Here is a 25,580-nt window from a genome sequence, read left to right as displayed (position 1 = left end):
TCCCATCTCACACTCAATTCTGCAGTTATTATCACTGCCTGCTCGTTTTCCTTCCTGCTTCTTTAGGGGCCAACACTAAGGGCCACATAAAAGAAGACAATACAAAGGAGTGATGATCTTTATCCACTCATGCTCTGCCTCATGGCTCTGTTTTCTGTCATTCAGTAACCACACCTCTTCGTCCTTCATCCTTCCTGTTTGTTACAGTCATCTGTCCACATTTACGCTCCTTCCACTGAAGGACCACCCCCACTATTGATGGGCTAAGCCATCCAGCCTCGTTGGTTCTCAGCTCTCTCACACTCTCACTCATTCTGGACAGCTGAGAGGAGAAATGCCAAAGATCAAAGAGGAAAGGGTGAAGAGAGGCTAATTACAGAGGACATGACATCATGACGCTGGACACAAATGGACCATAATCAGAGAGAGTCCAGGCCCACCTGTCGAACAGCAGGTAGGTGATTTGCTTCCTGTTTGTCTTATTGTGGGACTAGTCTGTCATTAACATCACTGTGTATGAACAGCATCAAGGTTTAGTTATCAGGCGATCTTTAGTTTTAATCCAGAGGACCTTCTTTATTGTGTTGACAACTAAAACACAATCACCTGACTTTGCTGTTGTGTGTTCAATGAGCTGTGAACTGCTCTACAATCAGCCTGTGGGCTGAGAAGCTGACCAAACCTTAGATGAGCGAGTAGAAGATGCTGATACGGCAGCTACTGACTCTTTATTAGCTGACCAATGACATAAAAACCACACTCACTCACTTTTCAGACATTAGCAGTGACAACAAGGATATTTGACTTGCAATACTATGACAAGTAGGAGGCAGTGGTTCACTCTCTCCTGACTAAAGAGGAGAAGGCAGAGAAGCTTGTTTGCTAGCTTCCTTGTAGTATAATCTGTCGCAGGTGTATCCAGTTACTGCTGTTTGCTCTGTTCCTCCATTAAACTGAGAGGACAGTGGGAGGGTGAACATTTGAAATTTCTGGACTGATGCATGTTCATTTTTTTGCCTCATGCTGGTTTGTGCTTTAAGTATCTGTTCATTGAAGCTTTAAAGCAGCTGTAAGATAAGAGACTGAAAGGTTAAACACTGTTTTCGAAAAGAAAATCTTATATGAGGTTTTTTACACTATTTGCTCTGACCTGCAATTTATTATTATATATGTACTTTAGCATTTAAGGTGTAGGAGGAAAATATGCAAAGCTTAGAAAGCATAAAACTACTATATTAAAGTAATAAAACACATATACATGACTGAGAACCTCAAACAATTCTCATAACCAGGAAGGAAAGAAAGGAACAATATTATAGACAAATGGAGGTTGTGACACATACAACTGACTACACTCACTGCATACCAGATACAAAGACATATTTATTTCAGAATGTGAGCTGAACCCACAGCCAAAGGCTGCCCTGAACAGAGCTGACACTGAGATATGAGAAGGTCGATATCCTCAGCACCCCCAACCCTTGACCTCGATACCCTCCCTGCTACAGCTGGTGCAGATGGTGGAGTCAGGAGGAGGAACCAGGGATGCTTTCAGGCAGTGAGGTTACAGCTCAGATAACCACAGATCAATGAGAGTCAATGGCTGTGGAGTGGAGTCACATGCAGGAAAATGTAATCTTTAATGGGGGATCAATAGAGGCGACTGGTTTTAATGGATCGCCAATGGTGCTGGCTGGATGTAATGAGGATCAATCGACTGGTTCCAGGAAACACTAGATTGTTTCGGTTCCAGACAAATGGCGCCCACATTTGGCCAGCGGTGTTTAAGGGTGATGTGCTCACTTCAGTAAACTGACGCTCGGACTAACTGCACAACGCTGCGTCGCTGAGGCCTCAGAAAGGCTCAGTCAGGTGTCTATTAGTCAGAGTGAGGACAGGGATGAGACGAGTCAATGACACATGAGGAATACTGCAGGCACACCCGCCTTTTATTTGTAATAAAAACACGATACCATGAAATCAATTCGACGCATGTTTAAACGATCAATAACTCCTCTGGAGACATATACTGCTGCTCAGTGCTGTGAGTGGTGGAGGCAGGTGAGTGGGTGTAGCAGGCAGCCACTATTAGTTTTGGAGGCGTGTAGCTTCCGCTCTAAATCCACAATTTCAGCATGTTATTGTTAAATCAATAGGGACTTTAGGCTGCATGCTCAAAATTAACAAGCAGGCTACATAGGAATGAGTGACGACAGCCAACTCGGAGCACCAGACTCCAGTTACAAATTCAGTTGGCTTTGCTGTTAAAGCTACAGTGCCGAGCTTCTGTCTCCCCCATCTGGAAGTGAATTACTCAGACCACTTCCAGGTTTTCTACTTGAATGCCAGGAGAGATTTAAACTCAGATACACTCTGAAGTACAGAGGTGTTGGTTTTATGGACAGATAGGACTAAAGCAGAACTGTGTGGGTTCAATGTGAAGTTTGAAGAAAGGAAAACATGGCACCATTAGAACGTCATCCATGTGCAGCATGGTGGTGGTAGTATGATGGTCTGGGCCTGTTTTGCTGCATCTGGACCAGGACAGCTTGTCCTCATTGATGGATCAATGAATTCTGAATGACAGCAGTGAATTCTAAAGGAACATGTCAGGACATCTGTCTGTGAGCTGGATCTGAAGAGAAAGAGCAGCAAGACAACGAGCCCAAACACACAAGTGGTTCTACAAAAGAACGGTTCCAGAAGAACAGAGTTCATGTTCTTAAGTCAAAGTCCTGACCTTCATCCACCTGAGATGTTGTGGAAGGACCTGAAACAAGCAGCTGATGTGAGGAAACCCAGCAACATTTGGGACAGAGTCTAAATATTTCTGCTTCATTTGTTGGACTGTGCTCTCTCTCCTGTGTTGGGTCAAATTATGCAGAAATGTAGAACATTACACCAACACACCGACCACTGTACCCGGTGCTGAAAGGCCTAATCAGCACTTTTGGCACTGCTTGCTGCTCACAGCACGTCAAAGTGCAGAGACAGAGTATGACCAGCAGGAGGTGTGTTTGGTGCACAATGTGGGTGACCCTAATAACCTTTGGAAGATCCCTGCCCCCTTTTATTCTGGGTACACAAAGCTGGACATGTTGAGACAAACACACACACACACACACACCTCGTAAACCCATCTAATATGGATCTGTAAACAAAATTATTTTCCTGCCCTACAACAGTGCACACCCAAAACTATCATCTTTTTATAATGTGTTTAATCACGGCCACAAACAGCTACACACACAATCTGGTATTTATTGCCTTCATGAGGAACAGGTGTTCCCAGCATGCAGGCAGCTCGAGCTGACCTTTCGCTCGCCAATAAAAACCAGGTTTGATGTTCAGAGACCGCGGTGTTTTTGGATGCTGGTGGGTAAGCCTGAGTCCTGTCATCCATCACCTGTTTCTCCTCTCAAACATAGCCGGAGCAAACGACAGTATTTAATCTGACTGCTAATATCTGAGGCCTGGTCATCATCACCGCCTTCATTTGATTAATCTGTGCAGTTTAACCCTGAAAAGTTCTGTTGGAACTCTGACATCCACGTGTTTAAATGAAGCCAGTCCTGCTGGCAGCTCCCGAGGTGCTAATCAGAGATACAAGGCTGTGTAAGTAACGCAAAGCTCTTAAGCTTTCACAAGGACTAAATGAGGAAACCCCTTTCCCACCTTGAAGGCATGATGCAACTTCACTAATTTCAGGCTGCCAATTATTGCTTAAAGTCCCTCCATTCAGTAATTATTTCTTGGATATTTGAAATGTGCAAAATAACATGTGGCAGTGTTTTAAAAATGACAGTTTAAGCTTTCACCTACCAACCGAGCTGGTAGCTGCTTCTTTTTAAAAACAAATCAATCATGATGGGTTTATGGGAGCGGGAGAAAGATTAATGCCATTTAAAGCACGCCATCTTAGGAACGTCATGGCAAAATGTATTTATAGTCTTTACAAACATTTCACTGTGTTAGAATGGTGGACAAAGGTCAAAGGCTGATTGACATTGACAGTAAAAACTATGGACAGAGCTTCCGTGACGTCACCCGTTTGTTTCTGAAGAGCCGTTCTGAGGCTCGGTGGGAGGTTCCAGGACGTTGATGACCGCCGCCATGTTGACAGCATCACGTCCGCCAAAATTTCAAATACGGACAAAGAGGGGGAGCACGAGCGGGGTTTAGGGGGGCGGGCGATCGTGGAAGCAGGAAACTCACGTTGTGATACGTCAACTGTCTGTCGCTCAAGTGGCAACGCCCATAATTATGCGTAATTTTAAGTCCGAATACAATTGAAACGAGTGAGTTGTAAAAAAATTCACGCCCCCTACAATTGACACTAGAAGAGAACCTATCATCTGAGACCAGAGTGGTTTTTTGTACCAGGCTGTAAACATGTTCTTTTCTGCTGTGAAGTCGGCCATTTTAACATGGGAGTCTATGGAAATGACTCGCTTTTGGAGCCAGCCCCCAGCGGTTGCGGCGTGAATTACAAGTTTTGACACTTCCGCATGGGCTTCAACTTTGAGCCCCGAAGGTTGCCGCTTGGGATGAACTGATCATCTATCGGGTCATGTGACCACGTATTCACACATAACTCAAATTTCAGATTCGGATGTCAGAGGTGTCTTAATGTTTTCCCGAATATGCCTCACCAGATTTCATAAGGCACCAAGATATTATTTCCAATCAACTGATAATTGGCCCTCCAACACCTGGATCAGGGAGCCTATCACTCTCAGGATTTACCTCCAAAGTCAGCACAATGTCTGTCAATAGTCCCTCTTCTTACAATCAACATGGAGTATATGGTTACTAAACTGTAATTCTGAGGTTACTGTAAATGATCTCTGCACACACTGCCAACACACAACTTCCACAAAAACCCTGTCGTTAAATTAAAGCTATAATGTTCACAACACGTATTTTATGAGTGCAGACAGATGTAAACCGTTGACTTGACTTGTTGGCTGTAACCACAGTTTTCCATACGGATGATACATGCAACGCTTCTCTTATCTTTTATCTTGAAGTAATACGTGTAGACTCCACCGTCTGAAGACGGAATGCTGGCGGAGGTGCACGTCTGTTGGGTCCACACTAATCAAAGGTCAATGCTACAATTTCACAGTCACATTATTCAGTGAGCAATCTTCACCCGCTGGGTCCTGCTGAACAAAAAAATAAGTCCTGGAGGACACCACTTACATCATAACAACACAATGCAGACAATTTTTCACTGCTGACCACCACATGGTTGCTGTTTTGCTTTCCACAATTATGGTTACCAGTTGATTTATAGAGCTTTTTACTATAATGTAGGAAAGACCACCTACAAAATAAATAACTCTATGCAGTGATTTGGAAGAAAGACTAAAACAAATAACATAATTTAAGACGGAAGTCTAAAATCTAAACTCACAGCGCACTACGGCATTACCTCAGTCTGTTTAGATCTCCCTCTGTGTTTTATTTAGTCAAACACCGCCACAATTAAGGCTTAACAGTGAACCAAATGACCATCATAAAACCGTTTCACCCACTCCAGGTTTACTGTCCATTCATTACCAAATCAGCCCTAGCACTCCAAACAAAGCCGAGACATTTGAGAGGGCGATTAAGACACTCGCAGTGACAGTGTTGTCATCTAATCCTCGCTATATCTTTATGCTATACTCATCAGTGTTTGAAGCATTTAGCAAAATGTGCATCCTCACAACACTCATAACCATAACGCACAACAGCAACAGCGCTGGTGACAAAATCAATTTATAGACTCTTCAGCATTTCCCTCGCTCTCTCTCTCTCTCTCTGGCTTCCAAACTGTATAATTTCTCCTTTATAGCACTCTTAGCAATCAAGCCTGCAGTGCTGTGCTGGAGCCAAAACATACATCAGCCATACAGAATGCAAATTACACAGTGCTGTGCCAACTTGACCCTGGAAACTGGAGGCCAAAGAGGACTCCAGGGCACAGGCTGATCCAGCCTCCCATGACAGGTGGATATAAAGTGGATATGAGCTGCCTGTTGGGAATGAATAGCTGAAGCAGGGGTCTCAAAATTAAATTGCCTGTGGGCCGTTGGTCCACAATCGTATTGCAACAAAAAAAGAAAACTGGCAGCCACGCAGAACGGAATTATAAGAGATATCTGTAAAACCGTTGACAAGATTGAGAGGACCAGAGGACGCACAGCCAACACAAACAAAAAGTAAAAGTTATCCCTGTGAGGGAGGGGGCTGCATTCAGAGCACCCCAACTAACCTCTAAATCGAGGTATTCTTTTTGTATTCGATGACTTCTTTGATCAACTGATGCGTGGAAATCATTCACAACAGACAACTTTAAAAGGTACATAAATCCATCCACAGCTACTAATAATGTGTTGAGTTCTTGAAGGTCTGTTCGCATCAAAGACTTCAACCACAAATCAGGGATGATAGGACACTCTAAAACAAGGTGCTGGTGGTACAATATGTGGTTCATTTTCTCAAAAATTGGGGTATAGCCTTTGACATAGGCCCCGTTCACACTGGAGAAAGTCATTCCAGCTAGAGTAGGATTGAGCCCAGACAGCCTTTAAGCTGGATGCGTTCAGACCTATTTTCAAATCTGGCTAGCACACACTTGTGTCTGCACTCAATCCGGCTTCATCCAGCATGTTTGCTGTCCTCCAAACCACTATGTGGCGCCTCGTAATATACAGAGTCCGTTCACGCCACGGTAGGACCGCGTGTGCGCATGCGTCATGTGGTTTTTTGTCCCGTGTCGCGCCCCGTAAACCGGAAGTGGCATGTCGCTAGCCGGATTCGCTCGCCACATTTGCGTTCACACCTGATCCACCTCTCCACCCACGAGAGGTGGATCTAGCCGGATTGAAATCAAACTGGATACAACCGGATTCGAGGTGTTCACACTCAAAAAACAAAAAACACATCTGGATTGATCTGGATGCGGCCGAATCCTGTTTAAGCCACATTTTTTCCCCCAGTGTGAACGGGGTAATAGTGAAGCTACCTTCATCCTAACATGCCGTGCTATAATCACACATGTGTTAACTGACTCCATGGCCATTTAAAGATTACAGGAGCAGAGTAAGGAGCAGTCCTGAGACTCCAACCGCAGCTGTTGAAGTCTGTTCATGCAGTCTGGTGGGGTACTTACTACTGAACAGAGAGCGAGTCTCACTGTGTGTCATCATATGCAGACAAATGCATTCATTCAGCATTTCCTCTGATTAAAACTCATCAGTGTGTGTGTGTGTGTGTGTGTGCTCCATCAGTGTGTGTGCTCCATCAGTGTGTGTGCCAAGTCAAATTTGCACTGGGAATCCTCCCTGCAGAGATCAACTAGCAGATCATCATACAGCTTGTTGTTCCACCCAAACTATACATGAACACCTGCAACTCTAAAACCAGATGCTGCACTGGCTCGCTACATCACCTTGTGGTCAGATTACACAAGGGCCCTGTCCACAGCAAACTGGTTAGCATGCTAACCTCTGAAGATATCTCGGTAACACAATACATATAGGTCAATCTGTCTATCCATCCATCCATCGTCTTCTACTTATCCTGGATTTGTTCGCCGGACATGTAGCCTAAGGAAACCCAGACCTCCCTCCTCCCAGCCACCTCCACATGCCCAGAACACCTCACCAGAGAGGGTTTTAAACAGGCGTGGAGGCTAATGTGAAAAAATATCCCACACAAAAATGACTGCATTCATGTCTGACCAAAGAAAAAACTAGGTCTTTGCCATTGTGACTCATGGAAAAGTGACTGAAGTACTTATAGGTTATACATGTTAGATTTTCCCCAGATTAATGGAAAATGTAATAAAGTCCAGTCAATGTGCTGATTACACAGCTGGTTGGGAAAATCCTCAGGACATTAACATAGCTCACCTCACTGTAGTGTGAAGATATTACCTGTACATGTGCACCAGTTGTTCCCAGGAGGACCTGTGGTGTTTCTGTGGTGCAGCCGTTGCCCTTTTGTGTAGAAAGAAGGAGGGATGCAGGAATGCTGCCCTGGGTGGCGTTCAGATAAATAAACAGAGGCAGCCAGCCACATGTGAGGCTGCCAATGTGCTAGCCAGAGGACAGTCCTCAGTGGGGCAGCCCTGGCAACTATTATTAAGGCCAACTCTGGCTCTGAGCCAGAACTAAGGTTTCGAGGTATTTTCACATGCCTGGCACCGTGTGGGAGTGTGCTTAGACATCAGCAAGCATGTGCTTGTCTAGACGATATGTACCAGGCAGAAAAAACACAGTCTGACTCATGTCGTATGTGTGTGTGTGTGTGTGTGTGGGAGAGAGAGATTTGTGAGGTGTTCAGACCCCATCACCATTAGTCAATTGAGGGCCAAGGGCAAGGAAACACAGGCACGTGTCACTGTGACTGCACACATTCAAAGCACTATCAGATGGGCAGAGAGAGGAAATTTATTAACGCTAATGTCCAAGGAAAACAGACCCGAGGCCACCAGAGGAGATATCTTTCTGTGCATGTCCTCCTCCTGATCGACCGGCGGCTAAAACCATTCAAGCTGACCGATGGAAGTTCTTCCTTAAAATCTGAGCCTCTAGACAAACAATACCAAATCAATAAGAGACAGGATAAAGCATTCCTGTATGTTGTGACACTGTGACTCCTTAGCAGTTGTGTTAGGAGTGAGTGTCCATCGCCCTTCCCTTGTAGCTGAGAACAAGTGAAGTAATGCATGGACAGCCAGGACAGCTTCATCTGTCTTCCTGATTGATACGGAGAGGATATCAAGAGGAAGGGAGGGAGTCCGTCACTCTCTTTCTTTCCCCACACAGAGGCCAAGAAAAACACACCTCTATGTGGACACCATCATTCAGCAGCGAGCTGGCTCTCTCATAAGGATTTCATAGCTTTGTTTTTCCTCCACAATGTTTGTCTCTTATGTACCAGTTCTCACCTTGTTTAAAGGACTCAAGGCTGCTTTCAGGCCTTGATAACAACAAGCTGCCTGCCTGTATCTAAGAGAGAGAGAGAGCTGCTTTTCATTTTAATTGCTTTTTCTAAAATCACTCGAAAAAAAAAACACGAAGACTTTGAGAGAATAAGAGGCGCTCACGGGCCATTGTGAGAGAGTGTAGTGAGATGACATCATCGCTCACTAATATGAACCTGCTTGCCTTCTATCTCGGCGATGAGAACATCAACTCACAGGAAGCTGGCTAGCATACAACATTTAGCTGATTGATCTGCTTCAATAACACACACACACGTTCATGTGGTCAGTAATCAGTGTCTTACTTTCTGTTTGCCCGTTCTGTCGGCCAGACTAACAGTGATTGTTGTAAATGTGCAGAGAGTGAGACCATGAGACGACACAAGCCTCTCAGAGTGAGGCCAGGCGCACTCCTATCCATTTCAGTAACACTAACTGTTATGACAAGAGGCCATCTGACTTTGGATTAGCCCATAAAGGCTTATATAATCCACATCATTTACAAAAGCCACACAGGAAACACTCACACAATGCGTGGCCTTGTTTAACCCCTGTGATTAGGAGAACACATTCCTCTTCCTCCTGAGTGTTCTCATTTCTCATTCTCCGGTTGCTCCTAGGTGGACTTCAATGTGGAATGCAACAAGACAACATGAAGAAATACACCTCAGAGCCTCACCCTGTGCAGCCGCCCAAAACCACTGCAAAGAAGGACAAAGGCAAGAGAGAGAGGTGGGAGGAAGACCTGTCCTGTGATGACCTGCTGTTTCTGCTCAGTATTCTGGAGGGTGAACTACAGGTAGGGCGACATGAAAGAAGCACCACATTTGGTTGATAATACACCCCCCAGATATGACACATGGTTGTGTTATGGAACATATGATCGTATTGCCTGACCTTATCGAATATGGTAACAATGCAGCTACAAAGGTTAGCGTCAGGAGGGAGGTTGGAGATGGATGGGGGTACAGGCAGGGCAGCAGACCATCGCTGCCAAGTTAACTTCATTTTCACTTTCAGTTGAAGTTAGGCATTAAAAAACAGGGTAAAGGGTTAAATAAAGATCATGGTTTGTCCTGAAACAGTGACCATTTTCAGCTACCATCTCGATAAGTCGCCACACCTATGGTCATGCAGAGATGTGGCTTTCCTGGCTGACACATGTGGAGTGGAGGTACAGAAACTGCTAGGCAGTCGCTGTCTGCTAATCATAGCTCTCCATTGGCACCTTTTCAACACTACAAATGTAATTACACATTATAATAAATCAATTTCACAACAGACTGTGCAGTTAGCTGGAAATAATGACAGAAAATTGACAGCCAAAATAAGTTGCGAAACATCATCAGCATGCTGAATATCTGCAAAACTTTCATGTGGTGTAACTGTAGTTAACTTAATCTCACTTCAATGTTTGTCACACCAGGCCCGAGACGAGGTGATTGCCGTTTTGAAATCACAGAAGATGGAGTTGGGTCTACTGGGGGCCCACTATGGTTTCAGCGAACCTCAGATGGTGCTGCGTGCCCTGCAGAGAGACTCGCTCCGTGCCCAGCAGGACCACTTGCAGGATGTGTACAAAAAGCCACTAGCTGAGGTACAGTGGGTAATAGTGACAAACTAGACACCATATGGGGCAGATAATCAGATTTAATGAGATGAATGCATTACTGTCTGACATAAGAGCATCTATTACCTCTGCATCAGTGCACAAATTTGTTACGATGCACTACAGGTGTTGCATAGGGTGGATCGACCCATCTGCAGTGATTATAAACCTGTAAATTACAGAATGGCTTTGCCCGTTTTAGAGAATTACATGTCTTTAGGACAAAAAAACTCCAACTTAATGACATGCACTGGCCACTTTACTGCTCATTGAAGCAAAATCTAATGAGCCACAATCAGGCAGCCACTCAGTGCATGCAGAGATGTTTAAAGGGAGCATCAGAACGGGGAAGCCTGTGTGTTTCAGGGATTTTCACACACACACAACCATCTGTAGGGTTTACAGAGAAAAAGAGAAAACATCCAGAGAGCAGAGCCTCTGTTGATGCCAGAATGGTCAGACTGGCTGGAGCTGACAGAAAGGCAGCTGAGGTCTGCAGAAGAGCATCTCTGAAGATTAAAAAGTGTGGGAGCTAAGATAGAGCCTTGGGGTACACCACAAGTCATTCTCTAGCTTGGACATGACAACTGAGTTTTCAGTACTCAAATAGCCTCCACAGTCAGCGGATCTCAGACCAATGGAGCACTCTGGGGCTGTGGTGGAACCAGAGCAAATCTGCTGCATCTGCGTGGTGCTATCATGTCAATATGGAGCCACATCTCTGAGGAATGTTTACAGAAGTTTGTTCAATCTGTGAAAACAACAATTTGGGCAGTTCTAAACCTAAAAGTGCAGGAAGGTGACCAGTGAGTGTATATGCACCTATTGACCTGTGTATAAGTGTAAGTGAAGTTCCACATTGTTTCTCCTCAGTTCAGTCATTTTGTGGAGGCCCAGAAGCTTTCGTCCAAACAGATGACGGAGCGGCTTCAGGAGGTGTCCCACTCTCACAGTGAAGCCCTGCACAGACTGGAGGAGCAGGAAAAGAACCACCAGGCTTTTATCCATCAGAGCAACTGTCTCACCATGATACTGGAGCAGGACAGAGAGAGGTTTGTGAGATTCAGATGAATGCCGACGCAAAACCAACATTTTTATTTTGTAGTTGCCACAAAACTAGTAGCTTGTACTGGAGCTAATCCCCCTTGATGTGAAGGAGATGAGGATTTACAGCTGGCACAAGAGAGGCTGAGGGATTTCAGACCTGAACCCTGTGATGTACACTTGTCCGGGCTTCTTTTAGTCTATGCTGGTCTGTAAAGCTCTTCATGGCTGAGTGAGCAAAGGCACCGTAGGCTGCTGCGTCTCCTCTCGACAGCATGTGTGACCTCAAGATAGTACTTAGAGTTACTCCACTCAGACACAGTCCATTACATCCTGGACTTGGTTAGACTTTGTGGCCAGATTGGCTCTGTTCACTCTCCCTTGTAAACACATAAACATGCACTCACATGCAATTACATGTAGAGCCTAAATTGGCACTCTCCTGCCCTATTCAACACCACCGCACAGCACAGCTCCTTTTAAACTGAGTAAATGGGCTGAGGGTTTGCTAGCGGGTAGAAAGATCCCCTTCCTAAAGAGCGAGCGTATTTAGATGTGGCCTGATGGCTATATAGCGAGGCCTAACATGACGGTGGTCACTGCGTCTCCTGTGCAATTTAAGTCCCACAACAGGGCTGTTTTGTTGCAGTCCCTGGTTGTCTCGGCTCATGTAGCATCAAAGTCCGCTCTGTAATCTAGCAGTGTAGAGATCGGACCCGCACTGGGCTCGCAGCCTTGGAAGGAGACTAGTTGTCTGCATTTGTGCGCCAATCTAAAAAAGCTCCACTGATCCACCACAGGCACACATGCAATTAAAGACCAGAAATAGTCATGCCAGTGGAGTGATTAAGTTTACTAGGATTCTGTCTGTTCACATACAAAGTGGAAGCCTTAAACATGCACACATGAAGGCTTTGTGGTTCATCCTGGCCTAATGATGATTAATACATGAGTAGACAGCACGTCTGTGGTGTGGTGTGTGGCTCATGTTTGAAAAGTTTCCCCCCCCCATTTTCTTGCCTGTCCTCTTCAATTCTTTCTCTTAAAAACATCACCTTTTAATGATCAAACTGTGACGTTGTAAGGATTACTATAGATATTGACAGATGTGCTTTTGGTGGCCTTTAACAAAGTGGAACTTTTTCTTAAATTCTTATGTATCTGGTTTTACAATTGAATGTGAGAGTTTGAACATAAGGTGGAAAAGATTTGCTTAAAGATCCAAAAGTAACTTAAATATGACTGGACAAAGAGACATTGGGTTGCACCAAGCACAAGTTCACCATGTTTTGTTCCACCCTCAGGTCCCACCAGGACTGCAGATGGTGTTTACTTTTGAAAACAGCTCTTCCACCTATTTTTACATATTTTGGATAAGTGGAACAAAGCAGAGGGTCACTACCTTTGACAGCACACGTGGTAGAATCACATGAAACAAATGAAACCTGAGTGTCAAAAACTGCAGTTCTTCCTACCAAGAAACACTCGAGATGTGAGTGAAGTCAAGACTTGCTGCTTTATTTCAAGGGTTTTGGCAAAGGTGGGGCGTTCAGGACCATTCAGGAATGGGCTGACAAGTAATTGTACGGCCATGTGTGACCTGTTCGCTTGTTACTCCCATGACTAATTAAGCAGATAAAAAGTCCTGACTTGCTGTACAGAGGCCAAAAACCACACACTTATCAGTGTTCCAATACTGATGAACCTGAACCTGTTTACAGTCTATGGACCACACGCACCGACTAGATAGGCCACCATTAAACCATAGATTGCAGATGGTTCCGAGACCTTCGTCTCAGCCACACGCTCCTCTGTGACACAAATGGTTTGAATGATATCTGATGATAATGTGATAAATTGTGGTAAAGATTTCATGGATGCAGCTTGAAGTCTTCCACATGTGCACCAAGAGGGAGCTGACTTGCAGCTTTAACACTGTGGACCTTGTCAACAACACTTTACAAGCTGTAAAACCATACTCCTCCATTTTTACCATTTTCAGACTTTTTCCAAAGTGAAAATATCTTCAAATATTTCTGCTGCACTACTGTTCAACTCAGTGTTTTATATAATCCTTGTTACATATGCACAAATAATCCACTCAGAGCAACCCACATGGGCTGATTTCTTTACATTCCTGACTGCTGAGCTTGGCTCACATAGATCTGAGCTGAGTCAACGCTTGTATTTGTCCACAGAGTAAACAACACGAGGCACATGGCGATCAGCCTGTCCCCTTTGTATCCTCCTCCATCATGTCTTTCTAGCATCTTGCGCCGCAGTTGCCTAAATATTTAACTTGAAGAATTTCCACTCCTACTCCAAATCCTTTTTCGGCCATCTTTCAATCTCCCCCTCTGTTTCTTTTCAAAGCTCCGAGCCAAAAGAGCCACTCACCCCGGCTCAACGTTAGCACCCCGCTCTCTTTTTCATTTCCCTGAAAAAAAAGTTGCTCAACCAGGTGCCATGTGCGGAGCAGATGACCTGCTTTTAGCTGTGAATCATATACTAAATTCCAGTCACGCCATATAATCACTGTATGCTATAGTATGATCCCTGATGCGTGTCAAAGGATGATTACATCTGCACATCACAATGCCAGCGCGGGTCCGGTTGCTCTGACTTCAGCTATCAGAACATACTTGTAGCCTGTGTGTGTGTGTGTGTGTGTGTGACAAGACAGCACCACAGCATTAACCAAACACACACGTTGAACACACATAAGACATCCATGCTCTCATCTGTCGACTCGAGTTCTGAATCACAATCTCTACAGAGACATTACACAACACCCACAACGCACTCTGAAATCCAGCTCGACTGATGTGGCTTCTCATCAATACATCAGCACTCCAGACGCTGTAGATGTAGGAAACATACATACTGTAAACAGACGTGCTTTAGGATGAATGCTAGCCAGCTACAATACACAATGTTACCCATTTATTATACTAGTTCAGTGTATTAGCATGGAGATGTTGGCTAATTAGGACGACAACTAAGACCTATTTTGACAGCCAGTAATCTCTTAATTAATTACACAACTTTGTTTGATGCTTTTTGATGCATTTGAGGTAACACAAGTCATATTTCATTACTGGTCTGTGCCAAACTTTCTTAAAGTTTAAGTCTGGTCTCTGTGGATTTCAACACAGAACAAACTCCCTCTGGATGCACTTAGACAAACAACCAATCAGAGAAACAAAGCATGTGAATCAGGCAGTGAAACAACCAGAATAGCTTTAACAAAAGACATCACAACAGTGGTAAATGTTGTTGGTTTGGATATAGAAACATGAAGATCCAAGGTTTCAACATAAACAACAGGTCTTGGTACTTGGTACTGAGTGGAGAATTTCCACAGACAATGACAGGCCAGGTTACAAATCCGGTGGTGGAGTAGCCACTAGCACTTACACTCAGTAGTGTCGTGGTCAAATTGTCTGTCTAAGGCCCCGTTCACACTGGGGAAAAAATGTGGCTTAAGCAGGATTTGGCTGCATCCAGATCAATCCAGATGTGTTTTTTTTCAAGTGTGAACACCTCCAATCTGGCTGAAACCAGTTTGATTTCAATCCGGCTAGATCCACCCTCGAGAGGTGGATCTAGCAGGATTGGCTCAAATGTGGCTCAGGTGTGAACGCTAGCGAATCCGGCTAGCCACATTATTAGCCATATTACGAGGCGCCACCTAGTGGTTTGGAGGACAGCAAACACGCTGGATGAAGCCGGATTGAGTTGCGGACACAACTGTGTGCTAGCCAGATTTGAAAATAGGTTTGAACGCATCCAGCTTAAAGGCTGTCTGGGCTCAATCCTACTCTAGCTGGAATGACTTTCTCCAGTGTGAACGGGGCCTAAGAGTTCCTGTGTGGAGCCATGACTTCACTCTGTTAGCTTAGCTACTTCCACTGACTAGCTAGTATCCCTAATGTTTGCTGCTTGGATTTAAATGTGAAGAACGCCTTATTCTGATGGAACAAAGTGACGAAGACACCGACATGGCTAACGAGCGGCTAATTAAGACAAAAAAAAAATCCTGGTTAAACATTCTCCACGCCGCTCAAAGGAAAAGGGATACAGTTTAGTTGGCCGTGCTGTAGCGGAAACCCACAGCTGTTCTGTCCATCCCTCACACTCAAACACATCCACCATCTGCCTGCTCAGCCAATAACATGTCAGAGGAAGATGTCCATAAATTACTATAGGAGTCTGGCAGCGCATCAGTTCGGAGCAGAACCGCTGCTCTGATCTCAAGCTGTTGGGCCCATTTATTAGCTACACAGATGAGGTCATACCTTCAATTTTATTAAACATGCTGATAAATGAGAAGAAGAAAGCCAGAACAGGCTGATCTGTGCAGCTGCTTTTCTTCATTTGCATCTTCAGTGTGCCATTTCTAGAACAACTGGAGAACTCGGCCTGAGCCAGCAGCTATAAAGCTTCGAGACTTTAAATTATAGCCCTGGATGAAAATGGGAGCTATGACAACAAAGCAGAGAGCTCCACTCAACAAGCATATTATATATCGCCAATGTTTGAGGTTCTTTTTTTCATTTTCTTTTTGGAAAGGGCTTTTGAGGGATTGTGCTTGAAATTGAGGATGCAGATGCCAGGCTCTTCCAAAAGGGAAAGAGGACCTTGTGAACTCTGTTTTGGGAGTTGGTGAGGGAACAGTAATTGGAAGGAATGAGGAGGATTTCTTACTCGCATTCCACAACACAAGAAGTATCTCAAATATCCCAACATCCCTCTATCTTTTTACAGCAGGAGAATATTTACACTTAAAAGCAGGCTGTGTTGAAGTACTCTGTATAACATTGATTAAGAGAAAAGAGAAGTTCAGATACAGCTGCATCTTAGGAAAGTAGTTCACCTACAAACCAAACAGATGACATACCCTGGAGGAGCCAAATGGGTTTTATTTAGCCAATAATGATCAATGAGAAAAGGTCTGGACTCGGTCAAAGCACATCCTGTGACTTCCCAGGTTTACATCAAGGAGCTGGACCTGAGACCGTTAACTTTAATGTCACGCTAAAATTCTAAATACAATAAACACAGAGCAACTAACGGCCAGATGACGTTAACTTCACTCGAACCTCCGGACGACTGGACGCTGTGGAGGTTCTGTTAACCCATTAAAGGTAGGGTAAGAGATTTAGAAAACTCAGTGAGAGTCAGCCAGATTTGGAAAGTAAACACACGCCCCTTTCTCTCGGAGCTCACCCCGAAGCCACGCCTCCCAATCACATGGACGCGCATCACCTGAAGACGAGCTGCGGTCTGTGACTTCGGCCATCATGCACGTACCTCTCTGGTGCACAGAGCAGGAAGAGACTGACAACCAGCCAATACTCTGCGCAGGGTCCACCCGGAGGATTGGCTGATGTTTTTAGTGTTTTATAGCTTCCACAGATGATTCATATTCTTCGTTTTAATGAGAAACTGCCGAACTAATGAGTTGCTATCGGACTGTAAAGAGAAGTTACACTAATTTAACAAGAAGTGCGTCAGAATTAACTCTTCCCGACCTTTAAAGTGTAAATTTACTGTTAAAGTAAAGCTCCATTGTGTGTTTTAGTTTCAGTCTTAAAACTCTTTTTGCTATTTTTCCCCAAAAAATCCTTGTTGAAAAACAGATTCCTGTGGTCAAAAAAATTTAAGCACTTATGAGTTGGAAATAATCATAAACAGCATTTTTTTTGTCATCAAAGTAGCTCCATGAGCGTTTCTGTTCATTTCTAGAAGGTATATAGGAAGGCTGTGTTCTGATTAATGAAGCAGCAGTACAAACAAACACGTCATTAATTACTCAGTCGAACACAGACCACAGACTTTGAGTGATTTAAAAAAATAAAAAAACTGATGTTGATCCAACATACTGTAAATAAACAATACAAAACTCCACTGTGGATAATAATGGGTTAATAAAACCAACAGAGCGTGATACAACACACACCTGCATTCTAGTTTCAACATTATTATCTTCCCGAGCGAGCGTCGTACCAACATTAAGCAATCACCATCACAAACCACAATTAGAGATTAAATGGTAATCACTCTTTAAACAGGCAGCAGCAGCCGTCCTGAATCAATTAAGGGATTACAGCGAATGCCAACCAGGCGCAGAATACGGGCCTTACATCACTAACTTATGCAACTGTAACACTCGGTACCAACGGTGTCAACGACGGCAAGAATTCACATGTTTAACTCAAACTTGAATGATGACGACAGAGCCGCCGGAGGCTGCATAAACACAGTGTGTGCATGTGTAAACGCAGCGCTGCCGTCTGAGTGGTTTCAGAGGCTGAGCCATTCTTTCAGCGTAACATAAGCGCTCGACAATTAGTGCTGCAGTCTTCTCTGCTGCACACATGTTTGGCACAAGGATTCATTGCTTATCATTAACATGAACAATCTGCAGGGATATTTATGCCCGGTGTTAAAAGGCTTGTGAACATAAATGTCTAAAAAAGGTTTAAGTGCACCTTTCTGGCCGTTTGGTAAATTCTTGTGCGATGGCAACATGATGCAGGAGGAAAAGTTCTCTTTCATTTGGGGCCTACATCGGTTTGCTTGACAGAAAGAAATACCAGCAGAGCTTCAGTCCCCAGCGAAAGCAAATAAATGCTCCCAGAGGGGAACATGAGCAGACGTATATGCTTCAGTTTTCCTTCCTGCGGCGCTTTTAGCACGATCGTTCAACAGATAAAAATCTGAAAGGACTTTTTCCAATTGTGATTTTTGTGTCACAATTGTGTCCCGCTGCACTCAGGACTTTCATTTAACGGCACAAAATAACACGGACGCAGAAGAAATTGATGGTTTCAAGAAAGGAGGAAAATAAAAACAGCAGTTACAGAAGAGGGGGTGCAACTTAAAAAAAAAAGTAAAAGCAAAGAGGTCGAACGAGGAACTAAATGACAAAGAAAACAGAAAAATGTGTGGGAAGAAGAGAGAGAGGGAGACATATGGATGTAATTGAGGGCCGATGAACTGATGATGTCATCTCCCAGTCAGGTTATCAGGCCCCAGGCGGAGCAGCTACAACTCACAAAACATGTCTCTCTGCTTAAAACATAGGAAAACTCCACACACACACACACACACACACACGTCTGCATGCTTCCTGTCCTGAGGAGCCATAGCTCATGGACACGCCAGGTCAGGTTTAGCACTGACGTTACAGGGTTAACATGTTTGCTCAAAGTAATCCTGCAAACTAAGAGGTTATCCTGTTCAGTTTGACTGGTCATTGAAGCTTTTTGTTTGGCTCACACACACACACACACTCTCTCTCACACACACACACACACTCTCTCTCACACACACACACTCTCACACACACACACACACACACATTCTGTCCTTCCCATTAGCCTCTTTGGCATGGCTACAAAATGACCTCATCGGCAGTGGGCTGAACTCCAGAAAAAACACACACATATGCACACACACACACACAGACACACACCGCAGTAGAGCCTACAGTCCCATATAAGGACTTGCTGATGATGTAATGGGCGCCACCGACTGCAAGTGAGACTCAGTGTGCAGAGCACTTCTCATAATGTTTGGTTTTCCGGATGGAATGTCCACATCACTGGGATCTCCGGGAAAGGGAGAGGTGAAGGAGTACAGGCGGTTATTTCTCGGAGGATTTTAAATAACGGACACGAAGCCATCTGAGCCGCACAGGTAGGAACCAAAGACTGTTCAGCGGCGATGCACATATGCGATCGGAAACGATCGTCACTAATAATCTCTGCTTTCTAACCATGAGACGAACCTGTCGCTGTCGCTGATCCTGCAAAAGTTAAACAGAGGATTCGTCTGCGAGTCCTCAGAAAGTGTGTTCAAACTAGTTCAGAAATCAGTCCTCTGTTCTCTCTGCTTAATCTAAACGTAGTTATTTTGATTTAAAATGAAAGAGCATATTCAAAGTCAAAAGAGAAACTACATGAGCGACATTTACAGCTGATCTGGAGGCCATAGAAACTCTAATCTGCAGCAACTTTTCAAATAAACAACTAGCTTGGATACAAGACAACAGGAATGGAAATTATTTAATAAAAATATGCAGGCGTCTGGGAGAATGTGTGTAGTGACAGCACACACAGGAAAAGTAGTGAGTCTGTATTTACTTTATGAACAGGAGGGGGGGGTCCTGTCTGTCGTAGCTGGAAACAGAGACGAAGCATTTGAGGAGCACAGAAGGAGGGTGACTGGGTGCAGCGTTGAGGGAACTCAAGGGTAGAGGATCTTCTTAATTAACAAACACTCCCTGCCAAGGGACCATCTGCTGCACGAGTCAAAACACAGCACAATGCATGCTGCCGAGAGAAAAACGCAGGAATATACAGACATATGTAGGTCGTACATTTCACAGGCACGCACACATAGATGTGGGCCTGTGTCATGAAAAAATAAAACCATTGTAAAACTCAAACCTAAGCACTTTCTGGCACGTGAGAGTGGCTTCTCTGTTTTTTCCGGAACCCTAAAAAATGAATTTAATACACTTTCCCTGCAGTTTGTGTCAATCAGTGTAAAAATCATATTATATATATTAAAAACATGTTATATGTAAAAATACTCTGTTTAAGGATCACAAGGCAACTGATGCACAAACAGTAACTGTAATTTGAAGCATTTATATCTAAACCTTCTTATAATCAAGTGAATTTTATTTACAATAAGAATTAAGTTTTAATAAGTGCAGGTTATTTTACAGCCAAAAAAAACATAAAAACATTAATTATGTTATTATGTCTTATAATTATAAGATCAGGTTTAGGTTTATAATCTATAAATGTTTTTATTGGTGTTTCTTATTAATCTGGAGTTCAAATGCAGTCAGTGGTTTTAGCTGACGTTACACGCTTTGGTCACAAGGTGGCAGTGTTCATGTACAACACAGTGACATCACACCAAATAAACATTACACTGAATGACGGGACTTTGCAGGCTAACAGTGATCCCAGTTATTTTGATTTATAAATCAAACAGTAAAGTTTGTAATTTTGATCTTTGGGTAAAAATCAGGAAATCGTGTTTTAAGGCAGATAAACTCAGCTTACTGCAGCACAACAGGCCTTTTTTAAATGTTAAATGAATGTTGCTTCACTAAATATGTATCTGATGATCTCCTGCTGTTTTGTTGCAGGAGTTTGTTCTTTGATTATAATGAAGCCAGGACAAAGATGTATTTTATATATGAGACGATATTTTCTGCATATTTTGACATTTTATTATTCCAAATGTCACATTAAATGAGGTTCCTTACTGACACTTATACAGAATAAAGTATTTGTCATTTCTGAGAAACAGGAAGTGGGAAAGAATGTGTTTTTGATTTGTGGCATGCTTTGTTTGTCTCTGCAGACTGCAGCTCCTGATTTCAAAGGAAAGAGAATATCAGGAAATAAAGGAGAGGAGAAATGATCGAGAGGCGTCACTTCTGAAAGAGGAGCTGACTCAGCTGAAGGTTTGTGCACTGCTGCTTGTGAAGGAGCAGCAGCGTCTGAGCGAGCTGCTGGAGGAGCAGAGGTGTCGAGTCAGAGGACTGACCGCCATCACTGACAGCATCAGCGCCGCTAAGCCCCGTGCAAAGGTGGAGGAGCAGCTCAAGCCCCTGCATCTCGGGGTGGAGCACCACAGTCAGATCGCTGTTCTCCAGCAAAGCCCTAAAACCATGACCACGCCGAGCCTGCTGTCAGAGGTGGAGGTGCTGAGAAGAAGGGTGGTGGAAATGGAAGGGAAGGACGAGGAGCTGATACGCATGGCGGACCAGTGTCAAGACCTGGACTGCAGACTGGCAAAGGAGGCCAGCAACTGCCGCAGTCTGAAGGCTGAGGTGGAGAAGCTGAACTGCAGAATCAGTGAACTGGACAGGGTGGAGGAGGCTTTAGGCAAAAGCAGACAGGACTGCAGTATTCTGAGGAGCAGCTTGGAGCAAGAGAGAGAGGTCAGCAAGGCGCTGTCAGGTGATCTTGACACACTAAGAGCGAGGGTGAGAGAGCTGGAGGCTGCCGAGAGCCGGCTGGAGAAGAGTGAAGTGGTCGTCAGGCAGGATCTGGGCAAGCTCCGGTCACTGACTGTGGCTTTAGTAGAGGACAGAAAGAGTATGGCTGAGAGGCTGCGTCAGGCGGAGGAAAAACTCAGCAACAGGAGGGAAGGGAGAAGAAATGAGCAAGAAAATGTAGCAACAGCCACAGAGAGACTGAAGGAGGAGCGGCAGCAGGCACTGAGGTCAAAGGCAGACTTAGAAGAAAAGATTAGAGGCTTAATAAAGGAAAAACATGAGCTGCAAGACAGACTGAGAGCAGAGGAGGAGAGGAACAGGGAGCTGCAGTGTAAAGTCACCATCATGAAGAGGAGGTTACAGGTCCTGGAAAACCGGAAGGAAAAGGAGGAGAAGTACACAAACAACAACACCCACCAAACGGAAGACAACAAGGTGAGAGAGCTGACGCAGGAGCTGGAGACGCTCCGAAAGAGACTGCAGGACAAGGAGGAGCTGGAGGCAGAACTGATGAGAAGAGAGGAGGACTTCGAGTGCCTGCAGAGGAGATTCAGGGACGAGCAGAGCAGGTCGAAAGCTCTGACTGAGGAGCTGGAGGTGGCAAAGAGGGAGCTCCTCAGATACGAGCAGGCGGAGAAGCAGGAGGTCAGCCAGGAGCACCTCCTCCTGTGCCGTCTTCAGAAGGAGCAGGTCAAATCCAGACTTTTAACCAGAGAAGTGGACGCTCTGAAGGAAAAACTCCAGAAGCTGATGGGCACAGAGGAGTCCATCAGCAGGGTGCAGACAGACCAGTCCACACTGCAGAGAAAACTGAGCCAGCAGGAGGCCAAAAACAAAGAGCTGGCCCGAGAGATGAAGGAGCTGACCAGCGAGTTAGACCGGTACAGGCGGATAAGGAGACCGACACCAGCAGCCAACACACTCTGTTCAGACGAGGAGGTACAAACCGAACCTGCAGAGAGTCTGCTTCCGGACTACAGCCAGAGACTGGATGAGGAGCATGCTGACAAGGACCCGAACCACAACACTGAGGTCATAAACAGACGAAGCTCCCTCATCAACAGTCTGAACAGTCTAAACAGTGCAAACAACAACATAACCCAGTACAGCAGGCACTCAGGGATAGACATGCACCAGACAGCCAACGGAGAACTGATGATGTTAACACACACACCGGGGCAGCCCTTACACATCAAGGTAACCCCACATCACATGCTCAACACCGCCACACTGGAGATTAGCAGCCCCACCGGAGACACGGCCACGTCCTACACCAGCACGGCCGTCATCCCGACCAGCGGAGCGTCACCGAAGCAGAGGATCACCATCATCCAGAACTCGCCTCCATCCGCAGTTACTCCCAACAAGACCCCCTCTTCGAGCGCCGACCGCACCATCTCCCCCGTTAACGGAACGCCTATCTCCCGAGTGCTAAGCCCAAACTCATCACGCTCCATCACGCCTGACCACAACGCCCCCTCCCCCATTCAGATCGTCACAGTCAGGACCTGCTCTCCAGAGCCGACGGACATCGCAAACCAGGCCGTCTTCTGCAGGAGCCCGGAGCGGCAGAACAGCTGGCAGCATCACAAGCCCACCAGCACGGACACGAGTCCCAGCATCATCTCAACCGAAGACAACAAGATCCACATCCACCTGGGCAGCCCGTACGGCGTGACCCACAGCCTCCCGCCCCCTGCTGGGCCTTACTACCTGCGACATGAACAAAGGACTCAGGTACTGGCCAACGGCTGTCATGTGAAAGGTGTTGGAAAGATTACAAGCAGCATCACTATATCTCCTGCTAACTCTCCAACGTCACACTCCTCAAACATCACAGTAAGTGGCCTTTGTGATTAAAATAAACACACATGTATCCTCAACATATTATGTTACCTCCTCTACAGTCTGATGTATTATCAGTTTATATAAATCCTTTGTGAGGTTTCTAGAGGAGGCTTTGGAAACTGGGTCTGGTTTCTGTTTCCTGTTCCTGTGTGTATGACATGACAAGTGAATCATTATCACAACCACATGTGTGATGTACTTCTTTTTATGATTTTTGTTCCTTTTATTGTTCATACATTAAACATTTTTGTGTTCTCTTTTATTGAATCATCTTAAATGCTTTGGAGAGACGCTGCATCACTCATCAGCTTAAACGCAAAACAGCTGGAACGAAGAAACTAAAGCGTACACAGTGTGTTTCTGATACAGAAGAGGGACTGCTCCACGTTTAATAGTGAAATAAAATTATCAGAGTACAACATTCCATTTATGCATAATACGTTGTAGTAATAATCAACTCATTATGTGGATTTCCTCCACTTTTTCTCTACAAACACTGATCTCAATTCATATATGAATTTCTTAAAGGTCGGGTAGGAGGTTTCATTCTGATGCAACTTCTTGTTAAATTAGTGTAACTTCTCTTTACAATCCGATAGCAACCGATTAGTTCGGCAGTTTCTCATTAAAACGAAGAATATGAATCATCTGTGGAAGCTATAAAACACTAAAAACATCAACCAATCCTCCGGGTGGACCCTGCGCAGAGTATTGGCTGGTTGTCACTCTCTTCCTGCTCTGTGCACCAGAGAGGTACGTGCATGATGGCCGAAGTCACAGACCGCAGCTCGTCTTCAGGTGATGCGCGAACTCTGGCTGACCCTCACTGAGTTTTCTAAATCTCCATCATTTCACAACAAGCTAAATTATTCTGTTCACCAGATTCTTCTTCTCTTCAAGATACACAAACCAGTCAGCTGTTTGAGCGTCATGATGCTCAGGTCAGTGGTTTCCACAAGCTCACAACTTACTCTCCAGCACAGAATACTCCAGCATGCACCTCACAGATGTTTCTTTGAGGTGATGAGGACATTAGCTTTAAACCTGTGGTGTTCATTAGTGCCGTAGTGTGGGAACACATGACATGCTAACGTCCATGTAGGACTGTTATACAGTTAGCTTCCAACATCGAAATGAGTAGTAACTATTGCAATATGTTAGAATAACTTGGAAAATGAATATTTTAAGACAGATTCGTAATTGAATGCAGTCAATGATGGAATAAATGATTGTTTACAGACTGAGGTAGAAGTTAAAGGCGTCGGACACCGATTGGCTGTTAAACAGACCCTGTTACATGATGAGTCACGATTGTGTTATCCAAATAAGAAGCTACCTGACAGGACTGGGGGACAGTCTGAAGTCTGGCAGAGAGCCGACACATGATAACAAATATGGAGGAACATTAACTACACTGACACAAGCAGGCAGAGCCGGAGAGGAGCGGCGTAATGCAGCCTGACAGAGGCTCTCAGGAGAATCTTTGTTATCAGTGTAAGCATTTGGCTACGAGATGCATCTCCATTTAAGTCACACGGCTCCTGCTTCATTCTTAAGACTTCAAAGACGATCCCATGCTTCACCTAACAAGCTTCAACTCTCCTTTTCTGCCCTGTCAGTTTACTGTCAGCCTCCTCCGTCGAGCCGCTCTGTGATATAAATGCAAGTCAGGATGGGACGTCAGTCAGAGTTAAAAACCCACAAAAATAAACAACTGCACACAAGCACATGTTTACACAAAGAGTCTCTGTGCACAGTGCGTCCCCACATGTTGTCCCTGTGAGCAATGAGGATACACATGACTCTGACTCATATGGTGTGAAAAAACACGCCATACAAGAAAAAAATGATCCATACAAAGTGCAACACTGCAAAATACCAATGCTTCACAAAAAGTACAATCTGCTGAAAATCTCATGTCTAATCAGAATCCTCAGGGGTCACACCAGAAAAAGCACGGTCCAACAAGGACTCCCAGACTAAGAAAACATGGTGCAGCACTAAGAGAAGAAACAGCGGCGCTCTCAACACGGGGAGAGAAATGGAAAATCCATCAAAGTGCTTGCAGG

At 44.7% G+C, this 25,580-nt stretch overlaps 2 protein-coding genes across 5 annotated transcripts in view; one reads left to right on the top strand and one right to left on the bottom strand.

The window, feature by feature from the left end:
• cmss1 (cms1 ribosomal small subunit homolog) overlaps window positions 1-25,580 on the bottom strand; it is a 29,882-nt gene that overhangs the window by 3,237 nt on the left and 1,065 nt on the right. For 2 of the 4 annotated variants that reach the window (XM_028394254.1, XM_028394253.1), the window contains exon 2: window positions 11,420-11,621. The exons of 1 other annotated variant lie outside the window; for it this stretch is intronic. In XM_028394254.1, coding sequence (XP_028250055.1) covers window positions 11,420-11,597 — 178 coding nt within the window. In that variant the 5' untranslated portion in view covers window positions 11,598-11,621. Of the gene's footprint in view, window positions 1-7,928; window positions 8,031-11,419; window positions 11,622-25,580 lie in introns of all 4 variants that reach the window. One more of the 4 variants, XM_028394255.1, reaches the window with a different exon arrangement.
• Window positions 19,153-23,778, top strand: LOC114426702 (filamin A-interacting protein 1-like). The gene is made up of 2 exons (XM_028394251.1): window positions 19,153-19,337; window positions 21,024-23,778. The coding sequence occupies exon 2, from the start codon at window positions 21,334-21,336 to the stop codon at window positions 23,521-23,523; it is 2,190 nt and encodes a 729-aa protein (XP_028250052.1). The 5' UTR covers window positions 19,153-19,337; window positions 21,024-21,333; the 3' UTR covers window positions 23,524-23,778.

The sequence above is a fragment of the Parambassis ranga genome, chromosome 21, assembly GCF_900634625.1.
Source record: "Parambassis ranga chromosome 21, fParRan2.1, whole genome shotgun sequence".
NCBI lineage: Eukaryota > Metazoa > Chordata > Actinopteri > Ambassidae > Parambassis > Parambassis ranga.
The sequence above is the reverse complement of the archived record's forward strand: the minus strand, read 5'-3'. Positions and strand labels throughout refer to the sequence as shown.

Excerpts from the sequence above, each read along its gene's own strand:
- LOC114426702 (XM_028394251.1), top strand. The coding sequence starts at position 21,334 with ATGACCACGCCGAGCCTGCTGTCAGAGGTGGAGGTGCTGAGAAGAAGG.